The 14,978-nt window shown below is 37.2% G+C and overlaps 1 protein-coding gene across 1 annotated transcript; it reads right to left on the bottom strand.

Annotated features, from left to right (window-relative positions):
* Positions 1-1,181: 1,181 nt before the first annotated feature.
* Positions 1,182-14,257, bottom strand: vipas39 (VPS33B interacting protein, apical-basolateral polarity regulator, spe-39 homolog). Its single transcript, XM_084090592.1, has 19 exons — positions 14,185-14,257; positions 13,823-13,915; positions 13,196-13,301; positions 10,879-11,010; positions 10,765-10,803; positions 10,611-10,675; positions 9,375-9,431; positions 8,863-8,955; positions 8,700-8,733; positions 8,496-8,598; positions 8,266-8,293; positions 6,702-6,775; positions 6,521-6,596; positions 5,353-5,475; positions 4,147-4,188; positions 3,754-3,930; positions 3,579-3,668; positions 3,397-3,501; positions 1,182-3,231 (listed from the first exon to the last, which is right to left on the bottom strand). Exons 2-19 carry the CDS (start codon positions 13,913-13,915, stop codon positions 3,211-3,213), a joined length of 1,458 nt encoding a protein of 485 aa, XP_083946718.1. The 5' UTR covers positions 14,185-14,257; the 3' UTR covers positions 1,182-3,210.
* Positions 14,258-14,978: the final 721 nt, after the last annotated feature.

Raw genomic sequence — 14,978 nt, 5'->3', positions numbered from 1 at the left:
CCAGACCCTTCACATTCCCAGATCCATGTTGGCGCTTCTCTTCAGTTCAGCCCACTCATCAGGTCAGGGAACTGGGACGGTCATGGCAAAAGCTTCATTTTGTGCTCCGTAACACATTTTTATGATGATTTTGATGTTTGTTTTGGACCGTTATCCTGATGGAAGATCCAACCATGGCCCATTATAAGATTTCTAGCAGAAGGCGTCAGGTTTTGTTTTTTTATCCGTTGATATTTGATAGAATCCACGATGCCATGTATCTGAACAAGATGTCCAGGACCTCCAGCAGAAAAATATGCCCACAACATTAAAGATCCAACGGTATATTAAATTGTATTCATGGGGTACTGTTTATCCTTGTGTGCAGTGTGCACCAAACCCATGTAGCGTGTTTGCTGCCAAAAAGCAATTATTTTTTGTTTTGTTCCATCTGACCTCAGAACCCTGCGCCGTTTGAAGTTACAGTCATGTCTGACAACTGAATATGCTGGAGTTTGTTTTTGGATGAGTGAGGAGGATTTTTCTTGAAACCCTCCCATGTGGTGATGTAGGGGTTGTTTGATTTAAAAAAATAAAAATAATAAAATTCGGACCCCAAGACTCAAGTAATCTCTGCAATTCTCCATCTGTGATCCTTGGAGAGTCTTTGGTCACTCAAACTCTCCTCCTCACCGTGCATTAAGACAATATAGACACGTCCTCTTCCTGGCAGATTCGTAACATCTTTAGTTGATTATAACTTCTTAATTATTGCCCTGATGGTCAAAATGAGGATTTTCAATTCTTTAGCTATTTTCTTACAGCCACTTTCTATTTTGTGATGCTCAACAATCTTTTGCTGCACATCAGAACTATATTCTTTGGTTTTACTCGTGATGGATGATTAAGGGAATTTGGCCTTTGTGTTTCCTCATATTTTAACTCCTGTGAAACAAGAAGTCATAGCTGGACAATTTCATGTTCCTAGTCAACCTGGTGTGAAAAAAGGTAAATATTAATGGGAACATACTTAGGCCTATATGATATTTTACTCATAAAAAATTCTAGAGGTGCCAATAATTCTGGCCAACTTGTTTTGGAGAAAAACATTTATTTCATAATGTGATTTTCCCCTCACTTTCAATTCTTTTACTTAAATGAAAGGTTCGATTTTTGCGATTTTTTTGAATGAAAGATCAAAATGATAAACAATGCAGATTTATTTTTTACAGCCATTTTTGATCATATTTACAAGGAATGCCATTAATTCTGACCACAACTGTATATATATATCTTCCAGAGTTGAAAGAACTGAGACTTATGGAAATCTTATGAAAAAGGTTATATGACACAACCACTGTATGGTTACAAGTCCCCAAAATGAAACAGCGGGGGAACTTCCTCACTCTTTCTGTCATAAATTGACTGTGAACAAAAACTGAAGAAACTGTGACAGATCTTTCCTGTCGCAACAGTAGTGATGTATGTCTCGAGACCACTTTTACGTGGTCTCGGTCTTGTCACGGCCTTGACGGTCTTTGGTCTTGGTCTTGTCTTGGTCTCGGACCTCTCGGTCTTGTCTAGGTCTCGCTGTCTCAGACCAACATAGTGGTCGGGGGATTTAGCAATACAATACTACAATATCCACGACGACACAACGTTCGATAATGCAACATTATTATCCGCAACGGAATGGATTGAAGCGCGCGTCCGAGTGCTGACAGTGCGGCGTGTGCTCAAGCCACACGAGAAAACACTGTATCCGCGGCCACTGATCGCAGCGGCAACGAGCACTTTGATCACTTGGTTTAAAAAACACATATCAGTAACATGATGAGTTTTAACTTCATTCAGGAATCATTCATTTTGGGTAACTGCACAACTACACAACTGACAGATGACTGAGCGCACCGCCAACGGTGTGTGTGTGTTGTGTGTAACCATAGCGACAAAACGACCAACTTTCGGATCCCGCACTTAAGCCTATAATTTCGTTTTTAAAAATGTAATTAAGTATTTAAAAGTTGCAGAATGGGTTCATTTGGAGTCTGAGACTCCGAAATCGGCAGAGATAGGCAAGCATTTGCTTAGATGAATTTGTGTCTTTGATATCTGTGTGTGTGTTTGTGTGTGTATGTTGTGTTGTTGGTGTTAGACTAAATAAATGGTCTTTTAAATATCATCTGCATATCTCCGTTGTGTTGACTAAACATTAGGCCTAATCCAAGTTTATAATTGTGTATCTTTAATTTGATGTTATACGTTTTCATCTAACTTACACATTAATTATAATTTCAATTGGTTACATATTTCTCATTCTTTAGACAGTTGTTGGAGGAGCAAGATGGTGTTGGAGGTGTTTGATGTTTTGTCAGATGAACCAGTCAGTACCAGTCATGTCAGTCCTCAACAGTACACAAAAGTTAAGGGAGTCTCAATCCTCTAATAGTGCAGTAACAGCTGTCATGCAATTGCTACACATAGTTGATCTCACCCAATCTGCAAAAACATTTACAGTGAGCTCACAGTCACACACATGACATGGTCTGTCTCTGTATTGTTCTGCCTGTGTAGTTGAAGTAATACCATCTAATATGCATTGAATGTAAACTGCGGCTGAACCCTATGCTGCTGTTCTTGAATTCATACAAGTTATTGTTTAGCTTCAACACTAGTCTGTTTTTTTCCCCTCCGGTCTTGACTTGGTCTGTCTTGGTCTTGGTCTTGTCTTGGTCTCGATACCCTCTGGTCTTGGTCTCGGTTTAGGCGGTCTTGACTACAAGTCTACGCAACAGTCAAAAACCTCATTAACAGCTTTTATCTTACCAAGATTCACGTCTTCAGTCAGGTATTTACCAGAAAGCATTTTCTCTTTAATATAAAAAGCAGTGAATAATGAGGAATGTTCAGAAATCCATACACAGGCAAACAAATAGGTGTGAGGGCTTTAAGAAAATGCTGTTCACGTCAGCAACCTCCCTTATTTCTTTATAAATGTTCACCTGTAGAGTTGGCAGAAGGACACTTGGCAGTTTAATCGTACTGAACAGATGCATTTGCAAAAGAATCACTCCAGAATGACTCACTTCACTGGTTCTTTGAAATGTTCGATATATGTGAGGATTTCAGTCCTGTTTGTCCAGGTTTAACCTCAAAAAGGCTCCATATCAAGCAGCATCATAGTGGTTCATATGTGCAATATTGTCTCTGCCTTGTGTCAGGATCCATGTGTCAGTTTTTCCATCGGATTTGCTTGAGTAACAAAAAGGAACAGAAATCAGACATTTTAGTTCATAGGAGCACAACACTGCACTGAAACATGTGAAGTGACCAAATTACTGTAAAATGTTACTCCTCATTTGTTTTGAAACCGTGAATCAGAAAATAATTCAGCAATGGCTGCTCACTTCCTCTTACCCCGCTACTGAGGAGTTCCTGAATCTTCCTGTACTCAACCGAGCCTCGTTCCAGCTTCTCTCCGTAAACAGTAAGCTGCTGTCGGTCCTTCAGGTCTCTGTATGTCTGAATGGACACAGCAAACGCAGTGAGTTACACTGAGAAAGCCACAAACAGCCATACCGACTCGAGAATCGACTCACATTGATGATGATGTCATGGCATTTATATTTCAGAGCCACACTGAGCTTGAGCTCTGGGTCGTCGATGAGATTCACATACTCCTGCAGCACCTGCAGATCATGGGAAGCTGCGTTGAAGTGCATGCTGGCAGAGAGGCAACTGAGCAGTTTTATTACAACATGGAAACTGACGTACCTGTACAGGGGCGCTGTTCTTCTGCAGGATGTCCACCACCCTGTGAAAGCCAATGGGAGACCTTTTCTTGGTGTACCCCAGCCAGTTCTTGGTGTTGAACAGACTATCCACATCAAACCATGATTTCAACTTCGCTCTTGCGCCAAGAGCTGTGAGAATGTACTGCTTTTCTGAAATCTGCCACGGCAAACATGACAGAACAGGTTAATAAAAGGGAAGGAAACTCAAAACTTACACATATGCTTATTTATACATTACTAGTCGAAAGTTTAGACACATTTTTTGTATTTCTAATGACTGTGGAAACATTTATCTTAAGGTTTAGGTGTTTGTAGACAAATATAAAAACTACACTAAAAAAACTATACTCGGCATGACTTCGGTTTATCTTACCCGAAAGGTTTTTCTTATGTTTGATGGGCTGCTGAAAGTTCCCTGTAGAAGAAGACATTTTTTTTTAAAATACAGTGGGCCCCAAAAGTACCTGGATTCATGTATCATGTACAGTATTTCAAAAATAAAGCACTTTTCTAGGAAAAATCACATCACAAATTGAGGCTTGTTAGGTTTCAGATTTTAAAATAATAGACTTAGGCCTGGTTTCCACAGACATGGTTTAGATTAAGCCAAGATTAGGCCTTAGTTCAGTTAGGACATTTAAGCATCTTGAAAAAAAAAGAAAAAAAGTAACGTGCCTTAGAAAAAACAAAAACATAACTGATGTGCATCTTGAGACAAAACAATGACACTGACATATTTTAAGATATATTAAGTTAACGGTTAACGATACTAGCTTAAGCCTTGTCTGTGAAACCGGGATATATATATATATATATATATATAGTTATAATATATATAATATATAGTATTTATATAGTTTCTAAAAACGAAAAGTCATGGAAAATTCATATTTAAAAGCTAACCTGCTTGCTTGAATTAGTCAATGAATAAGACAAACTGAATGGAATACAATGTATACGCTACTGGTCAAATGTTTTCTGAAGGAAATTAATACTTTTATTCACCATGGACACAATAAATTGATCAAAAGTAACAGAAAATACATTTATTATGTTACAAAAGATTTCTACTTCAAATAAATTATGTTCTTTTGAAATTTCTATTAATCCAAGAATCCTAAAAAAACAATATCAAGATTTCCAGAGATGTTAAGCAGCACAACTGTTTTAAATAATTTAAATAATTGATAATAATAAGAAATATTACTTGAGCAGTAAATCATCATATTAGAATGATTTCTGAAGGATCATGTGACACTGAAGACTGGAGTAATGATGCTGAAAATTCAGCTTTACCCTCACAGGAATAATTACATTTTTAAATATATTACAATATTAAACAGTTATTTTAAATTGCAATAACGTTTTACAATATTACTTTATGTTTTACTGTCATTTTTACCCTTGCCTTAGAGAAACATTAGAAACATAAGAGACTTCTTTCATAACCAATTCAAAGCTAACTATCGGTAGTGTATATTGTAAGACTATATTATATTACATTATTTTATATATATTGAAATACTGTATATTCAGTTTGTCTACATAATATAATACAACATAAAGCAGGAGCTTGTACCTCTGACTCTCCGTAATGGTAAAAGCAGGAGTAGTACAGTGTGGTGATGATTGGCATATTAAGGATAGATGCTTTTCTAGGGAACTTTTTAAAGATATCTGCATCTGCCTTCTTGTCACTAGCCTGAAAAGACAAACACATTGAACACAAGAATTAAATGAATTTCTGTGAAACATGCTGTGATAGACCCTTAACTGACAAGGCTTGCTTCACAAATCATGTGGCAGGAGCATAAATTCACTTAAGTGGTCATATTAAGAGATTATATAACTCGCACTGCAAGTGTAATCAGTTCTGCACTGTGACCCAGAAGCTCAGCTTAGAAAGAGCTTATATCTTAGCAAAATGTTACATTATGAACGTAGCATAAAAACCTATAACAATAACTTCTCCCCCATTGTTAGAAAATGTCTAGGGATTGATGCATGTTACAAATGCAATTTCTAATCTGGCTAAATCAATGCAGTTACGCAGAAAATATCATGGTCCTCATGCATAGCCATAGTGAGTAGCAGACACAGGATGTCTGAAACAGAAAATGCACAATGTTTCAGTTTGAATCACACTTGTTCATAGGTGCTATTATGCAATCTAAGGAAACATCTGCCGTGTAACCCAATTTGAGAGAAGCCCATCCCTTACACTTCCCTCTGTACAGAGCAACCCGTCACCTATCACACCACCCTCAGGAAAGAGGAAGAGTGAGGAGGTGAATAGGAAATATTTCTTTAACAGCACAGTAAGGTGAGGCAGAAATAGAAAAGCAGAAAACCTGTGCCATTTTATTGACGTGTGTATGTATATGATACAGACTTGCACACACTCACACACACATATTATGTAATGCGATTTGATAGCACTAATTATATTATATTACATAATTAAAATAACCAGTACATTGGTTCAGTAATTTATAGATTTGGACACATTTGACTGATTCTGATCTGAAATTCTTTCAAAAACAAACTAAATTGTATAATTTGTTTTAAATGGATGAGTTTAAATTATTTATTGGTCGCTAAATCATTTCCATAGTTCCATTGGCGTTAGTTCATTTAATGACTTTAATATTATTCTAAAACATGTATAAGCAATGTAATAATAAATAGGTAGGTGTGTCCTAACTTTTGACTAGTTGTGTATGAGTGGTTGGGACTCGTTCCCTCACCTCTATGATTATTTGCCTCTCGAGGAGTGTATAGTGGTCTTGAACGAGAGTGGCGTCGTCATGAGAAAAAGGAAGGCTGAGGGGGAAAAAAAACAGCAAGATCACATGGATCAGTTTATCATCAAAGAAGAGTGGATGATGATTCTGAACTCTCGACTGAATCACTCTGAAAGATCGCTACCTGAGGCAACTTTTGAGGAAGTCTCTTCTTCGCCCTTCATCCTTAATATTCAAGTGTTCCTTGTATTGGATCAACTGTTTAAAATACAAACAGGACTTTTTAATGAATGTGTGATCGAACAGAAACGTCACTGCAAAAAATTTCATTAGAAAGTCCAACTTCCTCTCCTTTCATTTTATATTAAAACAAAAGAGTGATGAGGCAAAGCGGAATTCTTCCTCTTTTCACTCCTATAAAGTCATAAACTAATTTCAGCTGTCATTAACCCTTAACACTAGAAGTGCCATGGCGGTCATTTTGACCGTTTTGAATTTTATATCTGCAATAACTATGTTGAAAAAATAAATAAAATCCTGCTGGTACCTGACTTTTCCTAAAAGTGTCTGTATTTTCATTTAAAATGTTTTTCATATAAATTACACATAAGGCAAAATAAACAAATGAACATATTTACCTATTTCGGCCATAGACGGTCATATTGTAAGCGACGTTAGACTCACGTAACTCTCTAATTATAATCAAAATGTTTCAACATTGGCGATGTATTTGGATGGTAAACTATTCTTTATTATAGGCTTTGTACTTCACTCACGTTCCAATATCGACGGAAAAAATCATCCTTTTCACATGCGCAAAATGGTACGAATTGTACTAGGCTACTGACTATAAACAGAGCAGTGGAATTTTTATATGTTAGGTTGACTATTTTATTATTATATTTTATTATGGCTATAATGAACAGGCTGCAATGTCAAGATTGCAATGCTGGAATATGGTGTGTGTGTGTGTCGGCGGGCGCGGGCGCGATCGAACAGTGGAAACATGAAAACATAGGCTACTCCATCATTTTGTTCAGGACATCTACGGATATTATTTATAAATGTATAATTAAACTTGGTTAAATGTACAGTTTGGTGTTGTTTTGTTTTTAAAAGATATCCTAATACAATAAATGCATTAATCTCTCAATTGGGTAGGCTATTTATCATTCAAAATATAGAGTTTGGAATCTAGCGGTCAAAATGACAGCTTGCGGCAGTTCTAGTAGTTATGGAATTCTGGCACTTCTAGTGTTAATAATATAGGGTACAAGATTTTTCAGTTTCTTTTCTACTAGTTTTTTTCTAAACGAAACACAAATATAATCAACACTTAATTAAATATTTTAATATTTAATATAATTATAATGAATTATATATATGTAACACAAGGGAAAATATGGTACTTCCACCTATATATATCTATATATACAGTACTGTGCAAAAGTCTTAGGCATGTTATCACAAGGGAAAATATGGTACTTCCACATGAAAGAGGAAGTATTTTCATTTCCATTACTTAATACTGGGCTCTCCCCTTCTGATAAAGAAATTACTCATTTTACCAATTACTCAAATTACCAATTAAATTGGGAGGTGCATTTTTTTGGAGCAAGCCATACCTCCTGGAGGCGACACGGTACCATAGAGGGTTAAATAAAGCATTGGTCATGTGTAAACTGACATGTGTACAAGCTATGAGTATAATGACAGGTGTTCAATGAGAATTTAAGTGCTGTACCTACCGCCATATCTTCTGTCCTGCCAAGAGCCCTAAAATACAGTCAGATGAGCAATGTCATGAAGGCAGTAATTCAAATAAAATGCACACAACAAAACAACCCTTCAAATCAAATTACCAATGCAAATATATGGAGAGATGCCAAGCATCCCTGCACTAAATGATCATAGACACAACTTGATACTCATTAAGAGGGGAACTGAAATCAAACTGAAATCAAAACAGTGAACTTACTTCAGTAACTCCACCAAAAGCTTTTGTTCTCCCATCTCTTTTAAATAGTGAACGTAATGACGCAAAGCCACGTCTCTCGCCATTAACTCTCGAAAGAGGATTTCTGGAACAATGACAAAAAACATGATGTCCTGGAAATTATTTTATTTATTTTGAAAATAAAAAGGAACTGGTGAGCAAAGACAGGATCAGGAAACATCTCACCTTTACTTAATGACCTTTTTAAATATATCAAGACCTGCAGAGTATGAGAATGTAAAGGATCAGTGAAAAAGCATAGTATAAACAAGCTGTTTCTACTAATATGAGTCATTCTAAAGTCATGGCAGTGCTTCCGTTTAAGGTTAGTGTGTGAAGTGCGACTCACAGCAGTGATGACGTTGCCATCGTAAACAGCAACTGCTTCATCCAGCAGCATAAGTTTGTCCTGCAGAGAGCGGAACTTTTCCAGGGAAAATGCCTGGAACAATAATTTTAATGAGATGCAAAAAGTATATTTTTCCACTGAAAGGCATTCAAAAGCAGCCATGTATTCTGACGCAATACATGTTTTTTGCCAGTAAATTCATGACCCACTGTATTACAGTATATTTGACCAGTCTGTGATTCTTTTTTGGACGGCTCGTGTAAAATGGAAATGTAGGTCCTCCAACTACTTATCAACTGCTATTGAGAATGGAAATAACAAATATTCTATTATAGGTATAACTATTTATGGGACAGTTCAATCAAAAAGGAAAATTCTGTCATCATTTACTCATCAAATACAGGTTTGGAACAACTGAGGGTGAGTAAATGATGATAGAATTTGTGAACTGTCCCTTTACATGGATTTTCTAGGGCAAAATATATAATTCACAGCTCTTTGCTGCCCCCTACCCGTCCTTTCTGCATTCTCCTCACGGTTTCCTCTGGACTCAGGTCGCTGACAAAATCCTATGGGCATTTAGATAACAAGTCAATGTTAGAAACTGGTAAAGAAAAATAAATGAAACTACAGTGGAACATGTTTACCCACCAAACATACATTACCGGTCAAAAGTTTTTTGGAAGAAATTAATACTTTTATACAGGAAGGATGCACTGAACTGATCAAAAATGACATTAATGTTATAAAAGATTTCTAGATTACACTTTATTTTAAAGAAACACGCCGACTTTTTGGGACTTTAGCTTATTCACCGTATCCCCCAGAGTTAGATAAGTCCATACACACCCTTCTCATCTCCGTGCGTGCCGTAACCCTGTCGCACCCACCGCTAGCCTAGCTTAGCACAAAGACTGGAGGTAAACAGCTCCAGCTAGCATACTGCTCCAAATAAGTGACAAAATAACGCCAACATTTTCCTATTTACATGTTGTGATTTGTACAGTCACAGAGTGTACAAATAACAAGGTCACATGAGACACAGCCATCTTCTAACCGTATACATACTGGGAACTATATTCTCAGAAGGCGAAGCACTGCTACTTGGGCGGAGTGATTTGCTCGCAGCACCTGAGGTGAGGAGCAGAGAGTTCACTCAGAGTTGGAGTAAATCACTCCGCCCAAGTAGCAGTGCTTCGCCTGAGTAGCAGTGCTTCAGACAGAGTTACGGCACGCACGGAGATGAAAAGGGTATGTATGGACTTATCTAACTCTGGGGGATACGATAAATAAGCTAAAGTCCCAAAAAGTCTGCGTGTTTCTTTAAGGTGTCCTTGTTACAGTGTAATTATACATTTAAGTACTGAGAAACTTCTATTTCAAATAAATGCTGTTTCTTCCTTCTTATCATCAAAGTATGCTGAAAAAAAAAAAATGTATCACGGTTTCCATAAAAATGTTTTCAACCTTGATAATAATAAGAATGTTTTTCAGTAAATCATGATATTAGAATGATTTCTGAAGGATCATGTGACACTGAAGACTGGAGTAATGATGCTGAAAATTCAGCTTTGTCATCACAGGAATATATTAATATATATATTTCACAATATTACTGTTATCACTGTATTTTTGATCAAATGAAAGCAGCCTTGGTGAGTATAAGAGACGTCTTTCAGAAACATTAAAAATAATCTTACCAAGGCCAAACCTTTAAATGGTAATGTAAAAATGTCCATATGCATTACCTTTCCATCTGACCTGGGCTTCCTCAGCTCTGGTGCATATGTTCTAGTAGATGTGTCGCTAAAAGCTAGAAAACAGGGAACAACACACACTTAACTATAACACAAGAGAATTTAGGCCTAAATAAGCCGAAATGCTTCAATGACTTGAACTTACACTCAGAGAAGGACTGGAAAGCACCAGGTTTGCTCCTTGCTGAGGGAATATAAACAGAATCAGACTGGTGGGTCTATAATGATTGAACTTAAACATTCAAGCACTAAATATTACCTTTAAACAGGGAGCTCAGGGAATATCCAGACCCTTGTTTGGACAGTGAAGGAGTGGTGTCTATTTTGGGAAAGCTCTGCTCACTCCCTGAGCGGATACTGGAGGCAGTTTCCTTGACCGACCAAGAGATGCCTTCACACAAACAATAACTGATGAGCATCCAGATGAGGTACAAACTAGTGATGGGTCGATCACGAACAATTCATTCATTTTGAACAAATCTTTAATATGACTCGGGAACAAAGAGTTGTTTTAGAATGTGTTTAGTTTATTTTGTGTTGACCGCAACGTGCAACATCCCATAGGTTCTGTACAGGAAACATTAATAATTAGTCTTTGGGTCTGAGACGTTCGTTCTTTTGTCACATGACGTGATGGCCACATTGGATACAGAAAATAGTTAATAATTCCCAACCTTCCTTACAAACAAGCATGTAGTTTGTTTTTTTGTTTTTATTCTTACAGTTACGTGATTTGTTTATGGTCTCAAATTTCTTACAACTGATACATTTGATACAACTGATACACACAACGAACGACTCAGACCCAAAGACTCGGGAGGTGAACTAATAATTTCTATTTCCGGTATAGGGATTTGACGTGACAAAAGAACGAACTACCGCATAGTCTGAAGACCCAGCTAAGCAATAAACAAATCATTTCTGTTTCTCATAATTTGGCCTTGGCTGCATTATAGTTTTTTCTTAATCTAAATGTGATCGACGTTTGTGCAAGTTGATGTGTTTGGGAAATTGGGTATTAACTTGTAACTGGGGCTGCACGATTTGGGGAAAAAGTCATATTGCGATAATTGAGGTCAATATTGCGATTGCGATATGCGATATAATAAACAAATGGTTTATGAGTCAACTTGCTTGGTTCTCAAGGAAAATAAATGCACACACAGATTAGTGATAATCTGCCTAAAGAAAAAAGTTCTTTAGTCAAGAGCAGTGAGTGTTTTTCTCTGTTCCCTTTGTTCTTTGATTAACTTTAGCGACAGATATAATTAGTGGCTGCTGTGTACTGTCCCTTTAAGACTAGCCGCTGCTGTCAGAGACGCGGATCTCACACGCCTCATTCTCTCACGAGTCACAACTCTTCACGTTCATCATAAGACTACTCTTATGTTATGAAGATACTCGACAAAAATACATTTTGGCATAATTGTGTGTGTTATTGTTCGTTCAAGCTCGAAAGAGAACTGTATTCTGGCATGCGGTTTTACTTGATGCCCCTACTTGATGACGCCCCTACTTGATGACGCACTGGAGCCCCTGACGCTGGCCCCTCCCCTAACAATATAGCACATTCACATCAGTTTGCCAATCGCGAGTTACTGTCACTCAGTACTATTAGTTACTACATCCTACAGTTTGCTAGCTAGCTATGCCTTCGTCACGGAAATGCGTACTACCTGGATGCGATCACATACAAAACAGATCGGTGTCCTTATTTAAATTTCCGAAAAACTATCTTATCAACAAGAGGTGGATTAATTTTGTGAAGAGCCACCTTGATGGAGAGCTGAGGATCACTGCCAAAACCCGCCTCTGTAGTGATCATTTTACATGGGATAGTTTTATAAACTTTCGTCGGAGACAACTGGGATTCACTGATAATCCGCTGTTACTGGTGAATGGGGCCGAACTGACTATCTCCCGCCTCGGCCTTCATCCTCCCGTCACGCCGACAACTGGTGCCATCGTCGGCAGTGCGTGCCCACCAATGAGTGTAAGTTGCCTTGTGTGCTTATGTTATAATTATAGTAGGTAGTCCAGGCTCGAACATGTATGGCTTTGTAAAACAAATTAAGCTGCTAGGAGCATCCATTCCGGTGTTGTGCTGAATTTCGACCCCCTGCCAAATTATTACCCCCCTCGTTGAAGTCAGTACCTGATTGCCTAATCCTAACCCCACCCCTAATCCTACCCCTCCCCCACAACTAATCCTAAACCTACCAATACTAGGGGGGTAATAATTTGGCAGGGGGTCGAAATTCGGCACAACACCGGCTGTAGCAGTGACAGACAGTTGAGTGTGGCGACGGTAGCTTTCCCGTGAGTGGGCGTGGTTTCAGCGCAGCCAGCGGACACGCCCCCAGCGTTTGAGAGCAGAGACTACTGCTCATTTTTTCAAGATTTTGATATCTTATTTTATGTACTTGCCGGCTTTTTTTATCATGGTGTGACAAACTCAGAACACATACTTAATTTTGACTTTACAGGGACTTTAAAGATCAGAGTTAGTGAAATGATCCAAACTTCCCATCACTAGTACAAACACTGAAGACAGTAAGAGAGAAAAGACTGCATACTTCCCACAGGTTCCCCAGTCCAGCTGACTCTCTCAACGTCATCTTCATCATCATCATCATAATCACCCACCAGGATGCTGTTCACAGCCCGTTTGGACTCTTTCAGCTGGAAAATATCAACACAACAATCTCTGAATCAACTGTGGGCCACAAAGAGGTGCTAGGAGAAATTTGCAGAAAATGTGAGAGGAAAATGTCAATATAAATATTTTACAAAATACATTTTAACTGTAAAAATAGGTCAAATATTTTTAAATGACCTTCCTTTCTTGCAACATACATAAAGTATGCTGAAAAAAGTGCTGTATCTTTCTAGGGAGTTTTTCCTCACCAACGTCACCATTTATTTTACTAATTTCAAAGTAATTCATTTATTCACCTTAATTTACTGTCATTTACGTGGTAATTAAATAGAAAACGTAAATATTTTAAATGTAACATTTCAGTCTTTTGCTTTGGCTAAGATAGCTAACTATTTCATTTGGGAAATAATATGTTGTCTTTATAATATTTCACTGCACAATATGGTTTTAAGGCTGAATGGGCCATAAAGTCTAGTGATTCTCCACTGTCATACTGCTGTGGTAAACGGGCTTTGGACTGAGAACAGAAACACAATGAACTTACTCTTGAAAACTCATCGTCATCATCATCAAATGTGAACGCTTTAAATTTAGAGCTGTTCCAGTACTCATCATCCTCTGGTTTGGCCCGTGTCATCTGAAAAACATACACAATTTATCCCTATGTTTATTTACGGTGATTCATCTGATCTGTCCAAACGCAGAAGCTCACAGCTGCTTGACACAAGCTAGTAACGTTAAAAGCTGATTCTTTATTTATCAATACGATGCTCTCATCTTAATCTGCCAAAATGTCATTTCAAGATTCGCTAAGATTGTAACATATAAGTATTCATTTCATGTGCATTAATATTATTTCGTAAAAATAGTAATATGGTTTTATTAATCGCCATGTAACATATTTACCTTCGAATTATTACAGTGAAAATCGACTCATGAAACGTCAGATTTCTTTCCTACTACTTCCTGGTTCCAACATGTCGCCAAAATAAAAGTCCGCTTTGTAGTTGATTATTTAGAATATAGCTTTTTGAATACACTTACAGTGATCATAAATGCATGACACATTACCTTATTATTTTCAGATATTATTGCTGGCTATTTTTAGGGGTCCAAACACCAACATTTAAAATGAAGACAAAATTGATTTAGTCTTTTTCAAGATAATATATAGTATAACATTTCTATAAATAGCCTACTTATTTATTTCTACAAACGTATTACTCTTGTGGTATAAATAATAAAACAAACACTTATGTGTTAAAGTCACCATGAAATCAAAATAGAGTCTTATTTTTTATGGAATATTTATATTTATTTGCACACCTTTTTTTTATTTATTCATGTGTCCTCATAATCTTTAATCAAAACAATATCCCCTTCCTCTTGAAGTGGCATCTCTTCTCTGATGATGTGTTTACTGGCGTGAGGGCGGGGCAACCTGTCACTCACATGACATCACAGAAATAGCAATCCACAACCTCAAAATCAAGTCTCACCCTACTTTTTTTTTCTCATAAGAAGAAATAGAAGCTCAGATATACATTAGATAATACACTCTTGAAAAGAAAGCTTCTTTATTGGCATTGATGGTTCAAATGTTCTTCAGATTATTAAAATATCGCCGATGTTCTCTTTTATGGGTCGTAAAAAAAATAAAAAAAATAAAAATATGTACGAGTATGAAATGTATCGGCCCA

Source organism: Abramis brama (assembly GCF_963993115.1).
Source record: "Abramis brama genome assembly, chromosome: 18".
In the NCBI taxonomy this organism is placed as follows: Eukaryota; Metazoa; Chordata; class Actinopteri; order Cypriniformes; family Leuciscidae; genus Abramis; species Abramis brama.
The sequence above is the reverse complement of the archived record's forward strand: the minus strand, read 5'-3'. Positions and strand labels throughout refer to the sequence as shown.

Coding starts and splice junctions, on each gene's coding strand:
- vipas39 (XM_084090592.1), bottom strand. CDS start 13,915: ATGACACGGGCCAAACCAGAGGATGATGAGTACTGGAACAGCTCTAAA. Junction 9,432..10,610: donor AGCCCAGGTCAGATGGAAAG/GTAATGCATATG, acceptor AAATGCCCATAG/GATTTTGTCAGCGACCTGAG. Junction 6,776..8,265: donor GCAGGACAGAAGATATGGCG/GTAGGTACAGCA, acceptor TATTTTAAACAG/TTGATCCAATACAAGGAACA.